The sequence below is a fragment of the Branchiostoma floridae genome, chromosome 9, assembly GCF_000003815.2.
Source record: "Branchiostoma floridae strain S238N-H82 chromosome 9, Bfl_VNyyK, whole genome shotgun sequence".
Taxonomy (NCBI): Eukaryota; Metazoa; Chordata; class Leptocardii; order Amphioxiformes; family Branchiostomatidae; genus Branchiostoma; species Branchiostoma floridae.
The window spans coordinates 19,179,438-19,201,761 of NC_049987.1; the positions used below are offsets into that span (position 1 = coordinate 19,179,438).

Genomic DNA, 22,324 nt, shown 5'->3' on the forward strand with positions numbered 1-22,324 from the left:
TATCACCCTTAACGCACATAGCACCTTATAAAACACCACACGTCTAGTGTAAGGATCCTATAAATCCCAGTACACTTGGCCAGCAAAGCACACGTCTGGATATGTAAGAAATTATCTAGCATCGTAAACGGCAAGCCTGGTCCGTAATGACTAGGGCACAGCATATTGCACTGACGTTTCAGGAACTTGATACTCCTGGAAATTTAATTTTGACTGCAGTGTTTACGCATGCTTTAATTAGTGACTAGGACACAGCAAATATCACTGATGTTTCAGGGCCTTCATACTCCCGGAAATTTACGTTTTAGTTGTATTTACGCATGTTGTAAGTAGGAAAAAGGGTAGTACAAATTTCACTGATGTGTCAGAGCCTTGATACTCCCGGAAATTTGCGTTTTTATTGCAGTGTTTACTCATGCTTTAAGTAGTGCTTAAATAGAGGATTCGGTGCAGTCATCACGTCATATTGACAGACTGCCTTAAGCTAGGATTGTGATTATTTTCTCCTTATTTGAGGGCACACTTGCGGGTAACATTGATTTCTCTTAAGAGGTTTGTAATTAACCCCATTAATCAATGGAAGCTAACGATTAGAGTTGAGACAATGGAAAATACAACGGCAGCTATTCAGGGCCCAATCAGGAGTATGGTTATTCATACTTTATATCGATTTCTGTTCTATAAGCTACTTTATATATAAGATAATTTTTCTTAGGTCATGGCAATATTGTTTATGATATATATATATATATATATATATATATATATATATATATATATATATACGAATATTTTTTTTATTCCACATTGTGTTACGTTGTTTAATGACACGTAATTTTATCCCCCCGCCCCCCAATGACCAGGAGGTCAAGGGAATAGATAGGTAGGTAGGTAACTTTTGTGACAATCATATTACGTATTAAACTATTGACGAGGTATTTTTTCCGTTCTATAAGCTACCCAAGCTTCTATACACCATTGCAAAGTTGTTTTATTATCATTTATTTTCTTTATTTACTGTAAGTACTTTCTTGTGCAAATAGACTATAAACAAATAAACAATAAACTATAAACAAATAAATCTCTCTATATTTAGAGCTCACACATTGTGTCGAAGACTTCACAATAGTTTTCAACGAATATTCATATCAATTGGTAAGAATTTTCTTGATTTTCTATTAATATTGATATGATGATTTCAAGTGCATCCGGCTACAGATGTGAAATCAATACACATATTATATTCTAAAGATGATGAATATTCGGTATGTTATTTTCGATAAAAATCAAAGCTGGCGTGTTAAATAATTTATATGTGGTACCGTTTTCAGTTGAGCAATGTGTGCTACGTTGTCACAAGGATCGATGTGGAAATAGTTCATCTTGGAGTGTGTTCTTTTGGTGTTATTTTTCTTTATCGTATGTGTTTTTATTATGTATGCGTGTCTTTTTATGCCTGTGTATGTGTCTATGTGAGTGTTTGTGCACGTTTCTATTTATGTGTGATTAAATAAGCTAGCGTATGAACATATGTGCGTGCGCGTATGAGCGCGTTTTGCAAGTCTAGGCATGTGTGTGTGTGTGTGATATGTATAGCCTGACTGGCAGTAGTGTGTGTGTGTGTTTGTGTGTAAATAAGACTTTTTAAAAGATAATTTCAAATAATGTAATAGAATTGATCTATATCTTTGTTACAACATTTACTAGCCATTTCATTCTTTATGTTTCAATTCTCGGGTAGGACGTTACATGAAGGTCCAGTTTTTTAGGTGAGCCACACCTCAAGTACGTTGAAGAACACATCGCACCTATCGAAAACAGGAAAGGTTCTTCCCAGTGTGAGTGGATCAAATGAATCCATCGGATATGCAGCTTTTACTGTTCAGTACGAACCTGTTATGTTACGCCATGAAGATGTTTGCGGGTATGTAATAAAAACAAGTGAGAAAACTTTTGTACCGGTAAAATTACATAAATTGTAACTTATCAAAATAAGTAAAATAGTAAAAGGGTAGCGTGGAAAGCCTAGGACCATGAACTTTGGGTCATATAAAATTTCAAACAGTAAATCTTCTATATTCTTTTTTTCATAGTGACAATTACAAATGATAAGTTTTTGATTATACTTAATGAATAATGAGCAGACTTCAAACTTAGGAAAACATGTTTAAATACTCCGAAAGTAGGCTTTATAAAAGAGCTAAGCCGCATTTCAAACTTTAGAATTCTTCTTAATCAGAAAGTCGCATGGGTCTACTTTATAACCATGCAAAGAAAACACTCGATTTAACAGCTTAAACTCCGAGATTAACTTAATCTAGCAAAAAACTTCACCTTTGACCCCATTTTTGTTGTATCCATCCGCCGGACCCAACAACTCAAATTTGTCCCCTTACGCCAACTTTTAACTGCTTAACTGAACGAATTCTGACCAAAATGGGTACGCTCACACTCTACCTGTTCCTTTCTAACCAAAGCAAGTCACAAGACTGGGCCAAAATTGTAAAGGAAAAGAAGGATTTTCAAGGATTTTAGGTGGCACTATTTTGTCATTTTGAGCCATCCACAGCGCAACGCAACACTGACGTCTGCCCTGCTACCGCGTAACGTTTTAGCAGTCAGCACGGGAGAGTGTATCTCCAGGGGAGCCAGATGGTGAGATAAGTCAGCAGCTCAGATAACGGGGACGTGAATTTAGATGTCAACTCCTCCTCTGGGGTCCCATGGGACAGTATGCACAATGTGCAGGCCTAGATCGTGTCTGTTTTCCATAATGCTTTATTGAGCTAATCCAGGGACAAGCTAAATTTCTATTTGTCTACTACTTTTTGTATCTCTATCTTTATCTGTCTGTTGGTCTCTCTCTGTCTGTCTCTCTCTCTCTCTCTCTCTCTCTCTCTTTCTCTCTCATTGTGTTTTTACAATGCACAATACATAGGCTTAGGTCGACTCTGTTTTCCATAATGGTTGATTGAACTCATCTAGGGACAAGCTAAACGCGATACGCGTGCGCATCTTTCTATTTGTCTACTACTTTTTGTATCTCTATCTTTATCTGTCTGTTGGTCTCTCCCTCTCTCTCTCTCTCTCTCTCTCTCTCTTTCTCTCTCCCTCTCTCTCTCTCATTGTGTTTTTACAATGCACAATACACAGGCTTAGGTCGACTCTGTTTTCCATAATGGTTGATTGAACTAATCTAGGGACAAGCTAAACGTGATACGTGTGTGCATCTGCCTATTTGAATACTACTCTATCTCCCTCAGGCTGTGTCTCTGTCTATCTGTCTCTATCTCTCTCTGTCTCTCAGTGTGTTTTTACAATGCGCAGGCCTAGGTCTGTTTTTCATAATGCTTGATTTAATTAAGCAATGTAGATGCTAAACGTGATATGTGTATGCATCTGTACGCTTGTCTACTAACTCTCTCGTTCTCTCTTTCAAAATTACGAAAGCTTAGTAATCTGGATCTCTTTGCAGCACTGAGTGCTGATAAATTTGCGTTTATATATTGAGAAATTTAGATCTATGTCAAATCCGATATAGGCGCCACATTTTAGATTTGATGGATTGGAAAATATAGCTACTCCAGTGGGACAACAGCTGTCTGCATTTGAGTGTGTAAGTGAAAAGATGGCCCTGTCTAGTTGTTGTTGACAAAAAGCTGACTGGTTGAAAAGTTTCATTGCATGTGTAGCCGTCCATAAAAGAGCGATCATATTGGAAAATGATGAACTTTATTTTTCTCAAACACAGAGAATACAATTAATTATACATTGTGGTGTTTCCATAACTGGCACAGTTTGGGCGGTCTATTAATGTCAACAGAAAAGCCTGTGTTGGTGTTGTTCTATGAAATAGGTATGGAAATACAAGTATATTTGATTTCCGTTGCAGGTTTTCATATGTACTCTCCAAGGAACTAATTATAAGATAATACTATTGTCAGCATATTAGAGTAAATGAGAAACAAAACACCAGCAGTGTCGCTTCGTCACAGTATTTATTCAACTCGCACTGTTTGTATATCTCCTTTGGCAATGTACACGTTTACAAGAATGTGACAATTACGAAACTCACAATGGTGAACGAAAAACGTATCACAACTCAATTGTTCTTTTAACGCTAAACTCAGACGTATCGTGGAATGTTTTTACTGACATTAGCTCGTCCGTTCACATCATTGGTCCCGTGATTGGGTAAAACGACCAGATGTTTTTCACAGACGACTTTAATGTGACAGGCAGATATTAACCTTTACATGATCCACGTTGTTGACACAGAGAAATGTCACGAACACCCATCCGTGACACAAAACGAAAACGACTTCAGTATCCTATCACGAAGATATACTGAGTTCATTTATTCTCTACCATAATGTACTCATAACGGTTAACAGAACATGCTGTGGGTTTCTTTTTGACGATATGTTAGAGAGATTCCCTTTGCCTGTTTACAAAATGGAATGTGGTAATAGCTGACTATTGTCTGTCAAACAAAAACAAAAGTTGCAGTATAGCAATTTATCAAAAGGCACACCTTCAAAATAAAAGAACCCTCCTATCCGCCAGTGATATGTTCTTAATCTCTTGGCATTCAACAATTGTTAAGAAAATCTAGTGCTAGTTGCTCATAAAATATAAAATTTGTTTGTATGGTAAAGCCGGGGCATTAAGACGAACTGGCTTTGACGATTAGGCCTCACTGACTTAATGTTATGGATGACATCCGCGCGCGCGTTTTTTTTAGACTGTTCTAAAAAATGTGGCCACATGTTACCCAATAGCATCCCTGGTTAGTCAGAAGTTTATGCTTGCCAGAGAATCTGCTCTCCAAAGTAAGGGGGCACATGGTCAGGGAATTGGGATTGAAATTGCTACGATTGTCTTTTACAGTGTTACTGGAGGTGAACATTTGTCATACAAAACAAGTCTAGGAAGGAATGGACTGGATATTTTGTCCTGTGATTTAGCATAATTTTTTGCTAGATTTCTTTCTCTTTTTTTCGCACTCACGCATCAATTTCGGGTCTCCATGCATAGGGTGTCATCCATAAAATTAAGTCAGTGTGGCCTTAGGTTCCAAGATATCTCTGTGTTGGTAGCATTGACATCTTTGTTTTCATTATCATCGGTATATTGATGGTAATTGCTTCGACATCATTTCATATGTCATTTGGATCACGTTTGATGTTATGTTATTACCACATTGGGTTTGTCATAACGTTTTATTATATTTAAGCATGACACGAGCAGAAAAGCAAAAACATACTTCCCACCTAAGCTCAGGTGCCAAAAGCGGTCGGTAGATTGATGCTTAGAGGAGCAATAAACTCCAGAAGGGGGTGTTACATTTCAATAAATAATATGATTTAGGAAATACTGCATACGATAAAGTACGATCTGGTCCCACACACATAAAAGCATTCAATATTCTACTTCAGTACCTATATTAAAACATGGACGGTTTAAATAAAACAATTTCGGTTTATGGCTAAATATGTCTGACGAAAGTTAGCTTACACAAATAATTTCAGGGGTTATTAGATTATTTTAAAAAAACGTTTTGTGTTCTTTAATATATTATAAATAATTGGCTTTCTTTGTGTCCTTTGGTGAATATAAATGATGAAAGAAGTGTCTGGGCGAATGCATGAGTAGGGTCTTTATTGGGTTTGTGAGTACCATGTTGTTTTCCCCAACACACGTCGCATAGTTCAACATAAGTGGAATTCTGCCAAAATGTTACCTTATTATGTATTGATTGTTACACACTCAATTGGAAAATAACCCCTTCTTCTGGAGTCTAGTGTTCCTTTGATAAGATGATTATGATGATGATAATTTCATCAACTGCTGATGAACATACACTGATATTAGATGCAGATATTTGACTGTGCATCATTTGTTGATGCTTGGGTTTACTATACGGCATTTATCCAGACCTTTGATGGTATTTATGAACCCGATGCCATGTTTGAGGCTGTTTTCTCTGTTGTGCCTTCGGCTTATACTTCCGACCGTTTGTCTGTTTCTTACCCTTCCCGTCCGTTGACCCATTCGGTCTTTGATAATCTTGCATCCACGGCTGTGGTCTCTGGGACTTCCCAACAGTATCTAAAACAGGCGTCTTATACGGCGTTTGATCTGCCTGTTGCATAGATGAGGAGTTCTGTGATAACCTGTTTGTCTGTGTATTGCCTCTCTTCCGATACGAAATATCTCCTACGCCTGTTCCCTGTTGGTTTGTTTTCTTTGCAGCATGACCTTGTCGTTTTGTTTGACCTTGAGAAGATGCAGCGTAGCTACCATCTCTCCGGATAAATTTTCTGATGTCTTCCTCGCGGGTTGTGTTCGAGACCACGTACCTGCTTCTTCTCTCGTCAGCTTGTTTGACTTTATTATGTTTTCTCTCGGACCAGTTCTTCTGGTAACGAGAAAGGGTATCATTGTCGGCCTTTTGCTTTAGCCAGCTCTTCTTCCAGAAGTCTTGGAAGGCTTTGGCACTGTTTAGCAAGAGCCAAGGTGGAAGCCACGAGTCTTCCGTGGGATCGGTAGTTCGCTCCAGTTTTGCAGCGATGTAGGTGAAGAGTGGTTGATGAGACAGGGCGAGAAGCTCGTACTCCAGGCTGTTGAGACCGTCCGTTCCGTATCTGTCTCGTCCCGTGTTCAGCTTCTGCATTCTGGAGGACGGAAATAGTATACAGAATATAGTTATCAAAAATTGTTCCGCTGCAGTACCTTAGGAAGCCGCTAGGGGGTTCATTATCGAACTTGACCTTTGTTTTATGACCCCTACCCACCTACAAAATATCATTAGAATCCATCCAAGGCTTCTGAGTTATGCTGTTAACAGACAGACAGAAACACAGACACACAAACACGCCCTAAACGTAACCTTCCGGCGAAGGTAATAAAGTATACCCAACATTTACATGGTTATCATTTCCAGCTTTATATCACTACGTTAGTACAGTTCCTGTAAAATAGAATAAATATGATTTCTACTGGAGATCTGATGAGAGAACAAAGAAAAGAAGACTAGAAACATAGGAGATATTCATGTGACAATGGATAATGATTAACATTATAATTGGAAAATGAGACTACATTCACTCGAATACTAGACGGGTTGATTACTTCTATTTCTATAACTTCTTAGACTTCTGTATTTTCACCCAAATGTTTTATCGTCGCTATTACCAGTTATAATGCAACGTAGAAATCCAAGGGACTGCCACTTTGCGTCATATCACCATCCAAATTACAGGCCTTATATTTTACTCTTACATCATTCTCTAAATAAAATTGATGGTCATATGATAAGTCATGTAGGAGTTAAACGAGTTTCAAACGCTCGCCTCACAAGCCACCTCAGGTCCCAGTTTGACACAAAAATCCCGGTCTGAATAGGGGTAAGCTTTGACAACACACAAGCGATGGGAACATGGTCCCTTACCTGTCAGGACTGGGTTTAGCCTTCCTATGTGGGATCATCTTGTACCGGGCTATTTCTGCTGGAGGTCTCATGACATACAGACTATGTGCAGTCAGTCTGAAAATATAAAAAAGATAATGTTTCTCTCTCTCTCTGTGCATTCTATATATAATAATAAATCATTTTTCTGGTTTTAATACCTGACGCTATTTTCATACCTGACGCTATTTCATATGACTGTTTAAAGGGGAAAACTGAAGACTATAACATTAGGGATATATGCATAAGAATGATACCAAAGTTTTTTTTTTTAAAGGATTATGTACAAATCCCAAGCGAATTTACAAATTTCTAAGAAAATATTTTTTCCTCAAGTTGTTGAGCTTCTTTCTCTCCAAGCAGAGGTTAGGCTCCGGCTGTTTTTTTAACGTTTTTTTAGTCGTTCGTATCGGGCTTTCTATTTTGTCATTTTTCTTGAAGTAAGCCAGCTTTGACAACACAAGATACAATACAAAATAGAAAACTCTTTAAAAACGACTAAAAATGTATAAAAACAGCCGTAGTCTTGTTGGAAGTCTTGGAGAGGGGAATTTCTACAATATGTGATTTATGTAACCAAACAACACCTTGGCCCTTTATATAATCATTTTAGTTCCATTTTTCGGAAAAGCAAATGTTGAAGTGCAAATACCACGTGCTGGTAACGATTTTTGCAAAGACGTCTGTCCCATTAGAACGAATGTAGATTTATGAAACACTGCGACGATTTTGTTGACTATTAATTGTCACAACTTCTCCCGCTGTGAGAAAATCTAATTAAGCTGTGAGTTACAAGTTGATCCATCACCTTCTAGTTCCGACGTCAGGTTCCCTACCTTCACGACTGGCATGATCATTTGATTGATAGCTCAAGCGCCGGGATAGTCTTGTTGGCCATGAACTATTTCAAAACCCATTAGAGTGGGACCAAGTCTATACGTCTTGGATCTGTCTTTAAGGCGACAAATCGCCAAGCACGGAGCTTAAATGTTTCCAGGGAGACTTATATCCTTGATAAGCGCCGTGAAGATTTACGGACAACGTCGTGCAAATCCAAAAAGTAGACCCTGGTGGCTAGTACAATTTACTGGAGCGAATAGTGATTTATAGTGCAGCTGGAACATACCTCTCCCAAAGTTACAAGCAGTACAGACATATAAGCTTTTTGTGTATTCTTATGGACATTCTTGTGTAATTTAGTTGTCGTCTTGCTTTAGACATCGTAGCTCAAACAGACGGCGCACAAAAGTCTGAAGAGTAAGGTACGACTTTATAAATAGCCATTTATTGTCAGTATCTGTAATAACAACCCTTCGGTGTAACACACCATCTTCTATAACTGTATCTGTACAGCCGGTATAACCACCCTACGGTGTAACACACCAACTTATGTGTCTATACCTATACAGCCGGTACAACCTCCCTTCGGCGTAACACACCAGCTTCGCAGGCATACGGTGCGTCAGCATCTGATTATATTACTCCGAAGGACCTGCCATGCTTAACCTTTGCATAACTAACTGTAAGTGTTGTTTAAAGCCATCTAATGGGGATGGCCCTATAGTGCTTGACGGTAATTAAGTGTACCACTCTACGATAGTTCCAGGAAAATACGAATGAGTGTTGCATTCGTGGATGGTAAAATGGTCAATCCTGGTCAGAAGTTTGTTTCCTACGTTGGAACTCGATTTGCAATGACGGATATTCGAGATTTCCAAAGGATAGGGCCAGAAAAACATGAAAGACTGTTGCCTTCTTATTTATAATCTTAAAGGGCTGGAATGGGAAAGTCGAGCTCAGAAGATTGAAAATTCGATTTGCCAAAGGCCTAGCAAACACGAAAATGCTTCCCGACCGACCATAAAAAATTCTGGCTCTTTTTCGCCCAACGCTAGCGAAAAGCATAAAAGAATGTTTGATCTGTCATCTGAGTAAAGCAGAATCATTTTTCAAAATGTTTTCCCGACCCTATAATCGAATCAACATGACCTAAAGGAAGTTGGGGATTTCTAAAGGTGGCCTCTCACTGCACTTGGGGCACCGGTGCGGCACTGCGGGGTTCGTTCACTACGGAGCTGCTTTGTCATTTTTGCGATTTTCTATAATTTAGACATTGTGTAATACGTAAAAGTTTGACATAGAAGACAACAAAATACACAAAACGTAAGAAAATTGTTTTTTTTATCTCTGAAATTCAATTCGTTGAGTAATCTTTCAAATCCCGCAGTGCCGCACCGGTGCCCCAAGTGCAGTGAGAGTTCACCGTAAGAATCTCTGACGCCTCACCTGTTTGCCATGTCGTCATCTTCACCTCCCCAGCCCCAGAACGAGTTCGAGAAGCCGTTCACACGCTGGAAGTGCACCGTGGACAGAGCACAGATGCCGCCAAATATACTATCGTAGGGTAATCTGAAATAAAGGACAAAACAACATAATTTGTTTCATGAAACGCCACACCGTACCTATATTGAACCATATTTTGGTATTTCCGGAATATCGAAAATGTCGATACTGTAATCTAGCGTTAGATAGAATACAATACAATACAATACCGTAAGTATTGTAAGCATTATTAAGCATTATCAAGATGCATTTTCTTAAAATTCTGATATTTCCTTAAATATGGCAAGAAAAATAATATTGCTTCCCAAGAAAACAAGAAGTTTTAACTTGAATTTCTTATTGAGAGTGAACATCTCCTTGAAAAATAATTTCTTAAGTAAGTATTCCTTATGAAAATTACCATGAATTTTTTCTATATTTTTCTCATTCGTTGTTAAATAGCACGCAAGTAATACGGTCGAGTTCGTATTCCTATGAATTGAGATTGAGAAAACATTAAATTTGGAAACATATTAACACGATCACAAATAAGTAAGTAATAGTCTAATTCATTTATAATACAACATAATTCTTATAGTAGGCCGATAATGTATACATGTAATTACGAAACTATTATTTTGTTATGACCTGTTGGGACATATGAACGATAGAACAAATACTTACTTATACATGCACTAAAACGCACAACCCCCAATTGTAGTATTGCTATAACACCCATTATTTGTGATAAAAATAGACCCAGGTCACCTAACAAACTTTAACGACTGCAGTCAGGCGTTTTCTGCTGACTACAAATCAAATTAAAAGCTGTGTGTGAGCTTTGGCTCGTCGCTTAAATTTCTTGTAAGGCCATGTTGATTTGATTATATGGATCTCAGCGTGCATTAATCGCACAAAAGTTTTCAACCATACTCTAAATCGTTCAAATCAGCTTCAAAATAAGCAAACATATGCAGTGGATTGCAAAAAAATAGATATCGATCGGAAAACGTATACCAATGCCATAAAACATTACAAGGTTAAGAAGATGTAAAAAGAACAAAAATTAAGAATCTTTTGCTCAGTATACTATATTGAGTGTGTCCAGTAATTTTTTTCAACCTTCTTCGCACTTTCACATCAGTTTTTGGATTCCTATCCATATAATCAAATCAACATGGCCTAATGCTTCGAAATGTATTTATTTTACTACTATTTCATTTCAACGCTCTGTTGAAGCTTTAAGCTTTTTATTTGCAGTATTCTACATTTCAAAAACATTATAATGTCATCATGCATTGATATGGAAATGCGATTTTATCACCTTAGACATCACCTTGCGTCATCCGCCACCGTGTGCATCTTTTTACCATAGTTAACGCCAACATCAGCAAGTGAATGACGTTTCAACCTTCCCTTGAGTATGTCATATCTAACGATTGTGACAGGTTAGTCGCAGCCTGTGAATCAGTCAAGCTGATAACGGAATGAATTTCTGCTTAGACTAGCAGATCTTCCACAGACAGCAATCGGTATTCGTTAGCTTGACGTCCAATATGATAGATACCGAAAGCTGTGACGTTTGCGCCTCAATTATCGCAGTCAACGTCGATTTACACAGGACGGTAGACGGTGAACGTAGTACAAAGTATTGGTCTTCTATGGACATCTTGGCGACAAGGTACTTGTAGATAATCGATGACGGTCGGACATACAGTAAACTCCAGTTACTCAAACCAGTGAATGATACTTTGGAAACGGCCCAATGTTTCACGTAAAACCGATGACCTTTCGTGAGTGACACGTGGAATAAAGATAGTGCCACGTAAGATCCATGAAAATTTTGCTTAAAACATTTTTGACACAAACGACCTTTTGGTTAGAAGGAACAAGTGGTTTCCAAGACAAACTTTTGGTCAAAAATTGTTCGGTTCAAAAGTTTAGTTGGCGTAAGATGTTAGGTCTTACGGATGGATACAGAACAAAAGAAGGGTCAACGGTGAAGTTTCTATAAGAGTCACATTTGCTCGCAGTTTGAGCGGAATAATCCCCTGTTTTCTTTGAATGGTTATGAAGTAGACGATTGCGACGTTATGCTGGAGGAAAAAATCTCGAGACTGAAATGTGGATAAAAACATTAACAACTTCTTATAGCTTACGTCAGTTCTGTTTGTCTCTAACGAAGAAACCTAACCCTGATGGCTGTCCTTATTAGGGCGTGGGGGGTGGGTGGTAGATCGATTATCCACGGTTCCCCAAGGGTCAAGGGATAGGTGATGTGAGGAGTGACCTCTTGCACCCAGCTTTTGATTCACTTTTGACTTTGAATTGTTTTCCATAGTCAAATTTATGCTATGTGATCAAGGCGCAAGGGAACCATTCGTGGCAACAACGCCAGCGGGGATGAACTGAATTGATCTGTAGGCAAAGAATCACAACATACTCAGCCAGAATGTATTCCATCCAGCATCTGATTCTTCATCTAAAACGACAGGATAGAAATCTGGCTGTGGAACGGATTAGCTTGCTACGGAAATTACTCTAAGTAGGATTTAGGCAGGCAAAATTACCGTTTACGGTGACTCGTTTGCTACTGCTCATTTTTTGAAGGATTATAAAAACAATTCTTGGGAGTAGTACGTCTAATATTGTAAGTAGAATGGTTTATGCCTCCATAATGACAGCCACGTTGCGACCCTAGATCCGTATTATCAGACTTGTTTACATATAAAAAGACATATTGTAATGACTTAAAAAGTATTTTGCATGTTCAATAAGCATTACAGGGTTTGCAATATCTAAAATAGAATTTGATAACTAATTACGTACTTCCCATATTCGAAACACTATAAGATTACGATTTTTTTGGTTATACATTCATACCTTATCAAAATTCTATTTCATCTGATCTATTTCGCCCACAGAAATATACATGTACATGGAAAAATAATAGCTTAAACTAATTTTCCGTATACATATCTCAGAATTTAATTTTCCATCAAATCTCTGGCAAATTTACATATGGTTCAATATACAAATTAATCAATTTTGATTGTACTAACACTATTTTAATGATGCAAAATAAACTAAAAGTTATACATTCTGTCATTCACTTTGTGCACAGCTTTCCTCTATTTCTAAAATAATTGAAACAACTGGCAAATATCTGCAGTACAAATACAAGATGTATGATAGTCAGTATTCATACATATGTTCTTAAAAGACATTTATTGACTTTTCTTCAATCTTTTTTGAATAGAGAGACTCAGATTCCCGTTATTGATTCAGCTAACTATATCTCTGGCGTTCTTCCAGAAGATTCCATTGGCCAGTCAATAATTCTTCCACGAGATCTCGATCAATAATTCCTTCCTTGCCCTTTAGAGCTTGTTCAAGTGTATTACTCATACTTAAGAGATTTTTGAAGATCGTTTGGATAAGAAGTAGATCGATATCCTCTATGGTTTTAATACTGAAGATATCCCCGTACGTATCAAGCTAGTTTGTGTCAAGTTCAAGGCGTTCGATTTATTCTGAATCTTTGTTATATAATGGCAGAGATAAATTGGAACAAACTTATTCTACCTCAGGCGAGTCTATCTACTCTAAATTGGTTTTACTCTAAGTTATGTATCAAATGAAACCTCAAATTTATGAAATGTTAGAAATAACCAACGGATATTCTGTTGTCTAATACAGTAAATGCAGAAATGTTCGCGGTGGATTAATGTTCGCGGTTTTCGCGGTGACCACTTCACCGCGAATTTAAAACCACCGCAAACAATTTTCTACTATCATATTAGATTGCAGTCTATGGTGTTACCGCGAACTTAAATCCACCGCGAAAAGTCATTTTTCCCGCTACCGACAAATTAAATCCCCGCGAACTTAAAAACATTTACAGTATATTGCTAGTTCACCTTCATCCGAGGGGTAATCTAATCGTATATACGTTTGTATTTAAAAATATAGTACTTAGGGATTTCAAGTCGACGGACGGCGGTTTCAAATTGCAGCTTTATTTTGAAAGTATTGCCAACGTATATAGGTAACAATACGTTATAGCCTCTGGCTAGTTTAGGAGGCCTTTGAGGTATTTCTTTTATACAGCCGAACGAATCAAAGCAAATCAACTTAAGTCTTCTTGGCGAATTCGAAGGTAGAAAAGAAGTTAGTTCGCTTATTTGTGCATTCACTACAAACTTTCTCCGCTAGAGCACGTTTTGCCACTTCCACGGAAGCAGAGCATCATTTTTCCCTCCATGATTCACCTCTTAGGAGTAAGTTACACGCTGAGAGCTTCTTTCCTAGAACTACATAGTTATGAAATAAGCTTCCATGAACTTGATTTCCTGTGGGGTACAATCTAAAACTTTTTAAGTCAAGACATCTTTCTTCACAATCCATTATTGTAACCCAAAACGCTTGAGTGGCTCCATGTGCCTTGTTTTGCGGTTAATTCTAATGAAATTAAAGACAAAAAATTACGTACCTGTAGTTCATTTCGTCTACAGCCACGGACATGTGTTTGGGTGTGTGAGGACATTCGGGGAATGAATCAAAGCAAATCAAATCCAAGTCTTCTTGGCGAAAGTCTTGAAGAGTACAAGAAATAAGTTGACCACGTACCTGTAGTTCATTTCGTCTACAGCCACGGACATGTGTTTGGGCGTGTCAGGACATTTGGGGAATGAATCAAAGTTGGTCTTGAAGAGTACAAGAAATAAGTTGACCACGTACCTGTAGTTCATCTCGTCTACAGCCACGGACATGTGTTTGGGCGTGTCAGGACAGGAGTAGATGTTTCTGTCGTCCTCGGGAATCAGATCCACGTCGTGGAAGATGAAGCAGTCATAGTCGTACTCTTTCAGCGCTTCCGTAAAGCCGATGTTGAACAGCATGGCACGGTTGAACTTGGGTTCTCCGTACTGCAATCATAAATAAAGTTGATGCTAGGATTACTATCCTCCACCAGGTTGTCCAACGGGGTAAGGGGATAGTAAAATTGGCATAAAAACACATGGAATTGAACAAGGGAGTCAGTTCATTTTAAGGTTAATGTTCCAAGGCGGCCAACTCCCCTATTTGGTAGCAAAACTCCCCTGAAAAATTATTCTTACTATAACAGCCAACGTAGTCAGTCTGGAAGGGACTATGGATTACTGTGAAATGGCATCAGGTACATTTCAGTGAGAAAGAGGCATCTAAACCGGAAGTTTCATCGAAGTACCTTAGAAAGCCGCCAGTGGGGCCCATTTTCGAACTTGACCTTCGTCATCCTACCAATTCCGTGCAATGAACAGAAATGTGAAGTTATCCGTTGTGTGCAACTAACTGGCTTCTACAATTTGGATTTGATAAACAAAAGTGCAACAAATAGCAAATCCGAAAATTCAAAGTGGCAAATTTCAATGGTATCCAAGTTTGAACAAAATGGTGTTTGAAATATTCATGCTTTGAGCTACAGCAGATGACAAATATTTCAAACTTCCGTTTGACATTTCAATGGTACCCCCTCCCGTAGAATCTCCCATACCAGGCCATATAGGAAACTATCATTTCTTCTCAGAACCAATTTGCCAGAAATTGCAGGAGGAGTTATGGCTTCCCGGGTCTGTGTTAACTGTGGAAAGGGCCTATATCATCACTGTAAACTGATTCAAATCAGCGGGAGTTAGAATACGTTTTGGTAGGGGGTAGTTTTTATATATAGGAGACGCACAGATCCTCTTCATCGCTACAGATCGCTGTGAATCATTCTTGGCTACTATGTAAACCTCCATTAGAAATGAAGATAATCTATCTTGCTGCGTGTGTGTGTGTATGCATGTGTGCGTGTTTGTATGTTTGTATTTTTCGACTACCTGTGGTCATCATAATATAGAACCATGAAGATTATAGGATTATATTTCTATTTTTGATGTTTGATGTGTGGATATACATTAGGCAGGCGTAGATCAAAGTAAATTTTGAACCCTAGTGTCTGGAGATAGTACTGCAGAATAACTTCCATTCTTGGTACTTTTGTCCTGGCAATGCCACGGTCTTGACTTTTAGGTGGCAGAAAGCTTTTGATATAAGGAAGAAGTGGTATAGGCTTGACCCCTTAGCGACTTGCCTTGGAACTGCAGGGGCGTGTTTGTTGATATTAACATACATATATCATTCTTTCTCTCTTATCCGCATTATTCCGATGAGTTATGGATAATGTTTGTCCAGTACTTTTTGGCCCAAATAGTACAATTAAGGCATTAAACGTGTAATTATGATTATTCATACATTTGATTTACTGCACATCAACAGTAACTCAGCGAGTCTTCAGGGGTGATCTATCCCAGATGTACTCAATACCAAAAGCGCTTCTGGGATAGAAGACTATCTTGGATATAACAGGGGCTAACGCTACCAGTATAAGCTCAAACGAAGTCAAGTCTTGCACCAGCATTTGACTGTTTTTCATGTTTCAAAACGTTTTGAAAAAAAAAAACTCTTCATCTGACCTGTTCCACGATGTAGATCCCATAGTCGAGCTGCTGACGCCTCAGTACCGGGTGCATGTGTTTTAGGAAGATCCGTAGGTGCTGCTCACGGTCACGATAGGGAACAATTATCGCCACCTAAAGGTAAAGAAAACAGATTAGTTTGTTGCATTATTTAGGTGGTAAATCACTGCACTTGTGGTACAGGTGCAGCACTGAGGGTTCGTAATACACTCAACGAATTTCAGTTAACGAACGAATTTTCTTACGTTTTTTGTATTTTGTTGTCTTCTAAGTCATATTTAGATTATGAAAAAAATCAGCAAAAATAAGTTGAACAGTGCCGCAGTGGACGAACCCCGCAGTGCCGCAACGGTGCCCAAAGTGCAGTGAGACGTCACCTTTACACCCAATATCGGAGAAATGAGGTTGTTGTACCGCCTCTTCAAAGATAGAGTGTTAAACTAATCAGCCATTTAACATATGACAATTACGAATACAGTTTGATACCACCATAACATAATTTTGTCTTCAATGAAGTGTGTGACTTGAAGACATTATAAGCCGGTTCAGAGTTTGAACTGCGCATGCGTGAGGTCAAAGGTGATGGCCCCTAACATGTAAACATTTTTTGTCTCGGCCATGTTTGGTACATGTCCAGGCATCTTTTGTTCGTGTTTCAGGGCCAGCGACTTTGACTAATAACTCACAATGCATCGCAGTACGCATGGTAATTCCAAACCAGAAACAATTTATTTCGAAACCCGGTAAGAGGCATGTGTATATAGAAGGTGGTGATGCTAACTGTGTAATATAACTTTTCATTCAGTGCGCATCAACAGAAAGGTGGCAAAACTAAACAGTGAAATGGAATGGCAATGCCATGTCCTGGACAAGGCGAATTGCTAAGTCAGAACAAGCTGATTTGCAAAATGCAACCCGACTCGCATAGATATTTTAAGTACATATGCATACCTATAATGCATACGTATATAAAATTTAGAAGATGAAGATGATGATGATGATCATTTCATATATGTTTTTTTTTTGGGGGGGGGGGGAATGAATAAGGGATTTGGATAATTGAGTACCGGACATACCTTGTGTCTGGACTTGCAATATGGCGGATTCCATCTTCCACCTGGTCTCACCTCGGGGTTTTTCTTCGCAATGTCACGAAATTTGGATACACTTTTTACGTCGACTATTAATGGCCCGACTGAAAAAAAATAGTAAAGAAAGTCATATATACTAAGTTACCGAACATCTTACATATTTTGTAATCTATCGGATATTGTCTATTAACAAGAGAGCAACAAGGTGCAAGTGGTCTCAGAAAGTGTATTTAAAGTGAATTAGTAAAATAACTGTTCGGCTAAAAATGTTTTGAATAATATTATGGTTTAGGATTGAATGTCTTTCAACGTTACTTTATAACTTTAATAATATGTTAAGATATGTTGAACTCTACAGCTGAAAAATATATTCACTAAAGACTATTTTATAGATCATATATCATCAACTTGTTTTACTATGAGCATTTGAATGGAGCTTGACCCTATCTTCTTCACAGGGTCGATGCCAATCATTCAATCAGTAAATGTCAGCATAATTCGATTTCCGCTACACGACTAATCAGTGCAGAATGCCCCCAATCAACCTCATCTGTCTGCGTTCCCAGTCAAAACTCTACCGAAGCGAACAGGTTTGTACCTCCATAAAAATGAGGGTACTGTTTTTGTCCGTCTCTGTGTGTGTGTCTGTCACTGTGCGTGTGTTTGTGTGTACGTGTTTAAATTTTTGGATATTTGCATTTGTGGTCAGCATAATTTAACAAGAACCTCTGGTTATGAATGGATTGCAATGAAATTTTTGTTGTGAAGACAAAGCTCAAAGTAGATTTTGGGCCCCCTGGTGTGTGATTTTGCTACTGCAACGGTGTTTGTATATTTTGTGTTAGACATGCTGTGGTCTTGATTTTTTTAGTGGCAGATAACTCTAAAAGCAGTGTAGGTTTAGCTCCTCTATTTGCTATTAGTTTCTTCCCAATACCTCCACCGAAGGACCTTTAAAATATTATTCATGTATACATAGAGTAACAGTTACTGGATCTGTAACTGTAAAGTAACTGTAGTATTCACTGTCTATTAGTTCCTTTGCGAGGAGTCATAGGCTGTGTAGACTGAATAGACTGACAGTCATCACTGACTGACATTACTAGTAACTAGTTTGCAGAAGATCGGCAGCCGACAAACCGTAATTTCTATCACTACAACCCCTAGCACGGCTAGGCATTGATAATCACTTATTGGAGCACATACATCATTACGGTAATGACAAGGAAATGGCTGTAATTTCCTTCTTCGGTTAAAAATCACGTGCACGCCTTCCTACTGCCGCTCCTGGGGCAATTGCTTTCGTATTGAGGTCACCTGAGTTAGCACTGAATGGCAGCTCGTTCCAGGCCCTTGCGATTTGTAAGCTTGTAGTAACAATGGCTGCGAAGAGGGAGTAGTCGGCCCACCCAATAACGATAATAATGATGATAATAATTTTCTTCTCGTTTTGTGCGTGTAATTTCTGACAAGTTATCTCCCATATTGTTCCAATTTATGATCTTATTACAGGGATAATAGACATATGATATCGTCAGGGGGAAACATTGGTATGCCTGATATATTGCGTTCGTACGCGTGTGCCTGATATTTTGTATTTGTCATATTTTCTTCGTTTTTCACGGAACATGATCTTACTTACAATGGAATGAGGGAAATTTCTACTATTCAAAAACTCGAATAAACACAAATGGCAAACATCTGCAAACTTGCTGTGAATTACATTTCCGTCCGTCAAAGAAGACATTGAGTCAAGAATTGCGTCGTCGTAATAGTACATCATATACACTACCATGAACTAAGGTAATAAAAGTAATAAAACAATCGATAATTTGGATAGGAAGCGATGGATCTAAGGGAATAATAAACTATTATCATATATAATGATCTATTCTATTTCTGCTGGGTAACAGGATCTTCTCGAAATCCCGACCCTAAAATTACAACTAATCTTAAGGGAAGGAAGGTAATATTACATTTATGTACACATGCAATTAGAACTATCACTCCGTTGCAAGTTCATAGAATTAGCATGGTGAAAGGAACGCCACAGGGCTTTAGAGAAGACCCTTAGGCGTAAGAACAAATCATTAGTATTGCTTTTTGGGTTACCATATCGAACCTAGTGAAAAGCTGCTGACCCTAGGCTGTTTTGGTTGAAAGCAAGCTCACAAAGGACGTAATGTTTTCGATCTGACATTTGAGTGATGAAAATATTGTAGAATCACTTTTTAAGCTGATCTCTTAACTCTATTTCGAGTGAAATACAAAATTGTACTTGCACAATGTAAATCTGTATTGTAAATTACCATGTCCAAAATACGTGTCTCCTTATTCATTTAGTTTTACAGTTGTCGAAAGCTAAATCACAAAGGACTTAATGTTTTCGATCTAACATTTAAATGATGAAAATATTGTAGAATAACTTTCCGAGATTCCCGTTGAAATAGAAAATTCTTTTTGCACAATGTACATTTGTATTATAAAATACAATGTCCAAAATTCGTGTCTCTTGATCCATTTAAGTTTACATCCAATAAATTAAACAATATTTGTTAGATCACTTAAGACGAAATCTAAAAAAGGAAAACAAGAGAAGCCACACAAAAGTAATACAAAACCTACTATAAGCTTTTCAGAGCCATAAACGGAAACCTAGGCCTTATCATATTGTATTTTGAACCAGATCGATTTAAATCTGTTTTCTTTTAGAATGATGTATGAACACCTGCTATTCTAATCCACAGGGATGTACAGTACGGTCGATTTTAACGGGGCAATTGAGAATTGAATAAGTCCAATAAACAAACCCATTTGTTGAACCTTGCAGCATGTGTTCCCTTTTCTACGCTTACAATCACAATCCGAACTGAATTTTAATTGGCGATCATCTTTTAAACGAGCGTGCAATTTGGCCTTGTTACAACCGTTATGGGGGTTGAATTACACAATTTAAGGCCCGGTAGACGCATGCTCACCAGTTTCAGGTCACGGCAGTTCTCGTGATATCCCGCGAGAATTCGTGACATCTCAAAAGAATTCGTAGAATAAGCAAGCGCATCTAAAGCCTAAAGGAGGCTGCACAGACCAATCTACGCGTTACAACATCAGCTCTTTTATCTGTCACTACATTTGTCGTGTAATAAGAGGGCAACCTGTAATCACAAACTTCAATCTAAGCTGCAAAAACACCGGATAAACTTATCCTGTAAAAAAGAGCTTTTCCCTGAGAACTTACTAGGTAGCTTGATGTTGCAGCTTTGCAATGACATGTTGCCAAAATACGCGTAATTAAAATGGTCGTTTAACGACATTTATATCGTCGGGATATCTCCATTTCTGGTTGTTTATGTGGACTACGATGTTGCAGCTTTATTCTGCCATATCGTCAGAAATACGAGTTGAGATAACTTACGGTAAAATGTATCTTGTGATATGACAAACTTTGTTGAAAAATAACAAATCATTGGAGTAAAGGTTGTCTAATTCCATTGCCAAAAGTTGAAATTCGAAACGCAAAAACTGAAATCTTTCTTTGCCATGTGTTTATCTATTTTATGATTATTTTACTGTAATATGAATAAAAGATTAGAATATTCAAGTGTTTTATGGACGAAAGAAAATATTGTACTAGAAAAGACTGACGATCGAAAAGTTGGCAAATTTCCACCTCATTAAAAAGGACCTCGACGTCGAAGTTAGGCTCGATATTTTCAAGAAAACACCTGATCCCCCAAGTTATCCGTATTCCTCCCCCGTTCGGTATTTCTTTTGAGTTTGTACTAATCATTCGGCGTATTAGAAGATTACACATATCTTCCAATGGAAAGATTATATCATGATAATAGTTTCAATGTGTTTTGTCTACAGTGAATTGCTATAGTGAGATTTAAGCCCTACATCTTGATTGAGTAGGCATACAATGCATTTATATCGACCGACACTCTGGAGTAAGTTTACCGCCGAAAAAAGGCTATGCAGTACAGTAACCGAATTCAGAAGTGCAAACGAAAAATTACTGATTTTCTTGCGTGTTTTTTCAAACTTTCTAGCTCATTCTGTATGAAGCATGTACACATGTATAAACCATCACACGGTATATGAATGGTATACAATTCTTCATAGATTTCTTGATAAACGTAAACATACTAATTTTATTGTACCTACTACGTATAAGACCGGAACTTATGTACTTATATTATATACGTAATACGTTGTTTCTATTTTGTATTTGTGTCATATTTTGTCTTGAAGCTGTATTTTTATGTCTACAGGGACGCCTGAAAAGCAGTGTTATGCCCTTACTGTCTATATCCTGGTAAAATGAATAAATAAAAATGAAATCTGATATTGCATTAACCCTTTATGACAAATCATAGCTAAGCACTTTATGGTATATTCTGTTTCATCTATACATATCATCACTCAATGATGGATCATAATCATAATAAAGGTTAAACGTCATTTATCATAAACGAGCCAGACGGTGTCAGAACAGATCGATAAATAACCTACTTTGGTCAAACAGCGAGTCGATTATTCTATGACGGATGTTTGAAACTAGGAACCGTAAACTGTGCAAAGGGGTGATATTTTCCTATATATTATTATGTATCATTGAACACATAATCAGCCGACTTTTCGAAGTAACCCGGGCCACTTGTAGTGAAGTACGAGAAGTGTTTTTGCAAACCCCATCTAGACCCTAACCATGAATTCCATGTACGTGTTGACGCTTCTTTCATCACGAATATTTTTGGAATTGTTGACAAGGCCACAGCAAGTAAATCTTATGGATGACATCCGCGTGCTCATTAATTTTCGCCTGATTTAAAAAAAAAAAAATTCTTCTTCTTCGGAGATGGTCAACATGACCAGAAAGTGCCAAATGGGAAAGTCACTTCAACTCTTGTTACAAAGTTTATGGAGTCTATTTT

The 22,324-nt window shown here is 37.9% G+C and overlaps 1 protein-coding gene across 2 annotated transcripts in view; it reads right to left on the reverse strand.

The window, feature by feature from the left end:
* Positions 1-3,979: 3,979 nt before the first annotated feature.
* Positions 3,980-22,324, reverse strand: part of LOC118423166 — a 55,711-nt gene continuing 37,366 nt past the window's right edge. For both annotated transcript variants that reach the window (XM_035831198.1, XM_035831200.1), the window contains 6 exons: positions 17,373-17,491; positions 16,294-16,410; positions 14,534-14,721; positions 9,758-9,880; positions 7,454-7,549; positions 3,980-6,677 (listed from right to left, as the gene is read on the reverse strand). In XM_035831198.1, the coding sequence (XP_035687091.1) occupies positions 5,930-6,677; positions 7,454-7,549; positions 9,758-9,880; positions 14,534-14,721; positions 16,294-16,410; positions 17,373-17,491 (1,391 nt within the window). In that variant the 3' untranslated portion in view covers positions 3,980-5,929. The remainder of the gene's footprint in view (positions 6,678-7,453; positions 7,550-9,757; positions 9,881-14,533; positions 14,722-16,293; positions 16,411-17,372; positions 17,492-22,324) is intronic.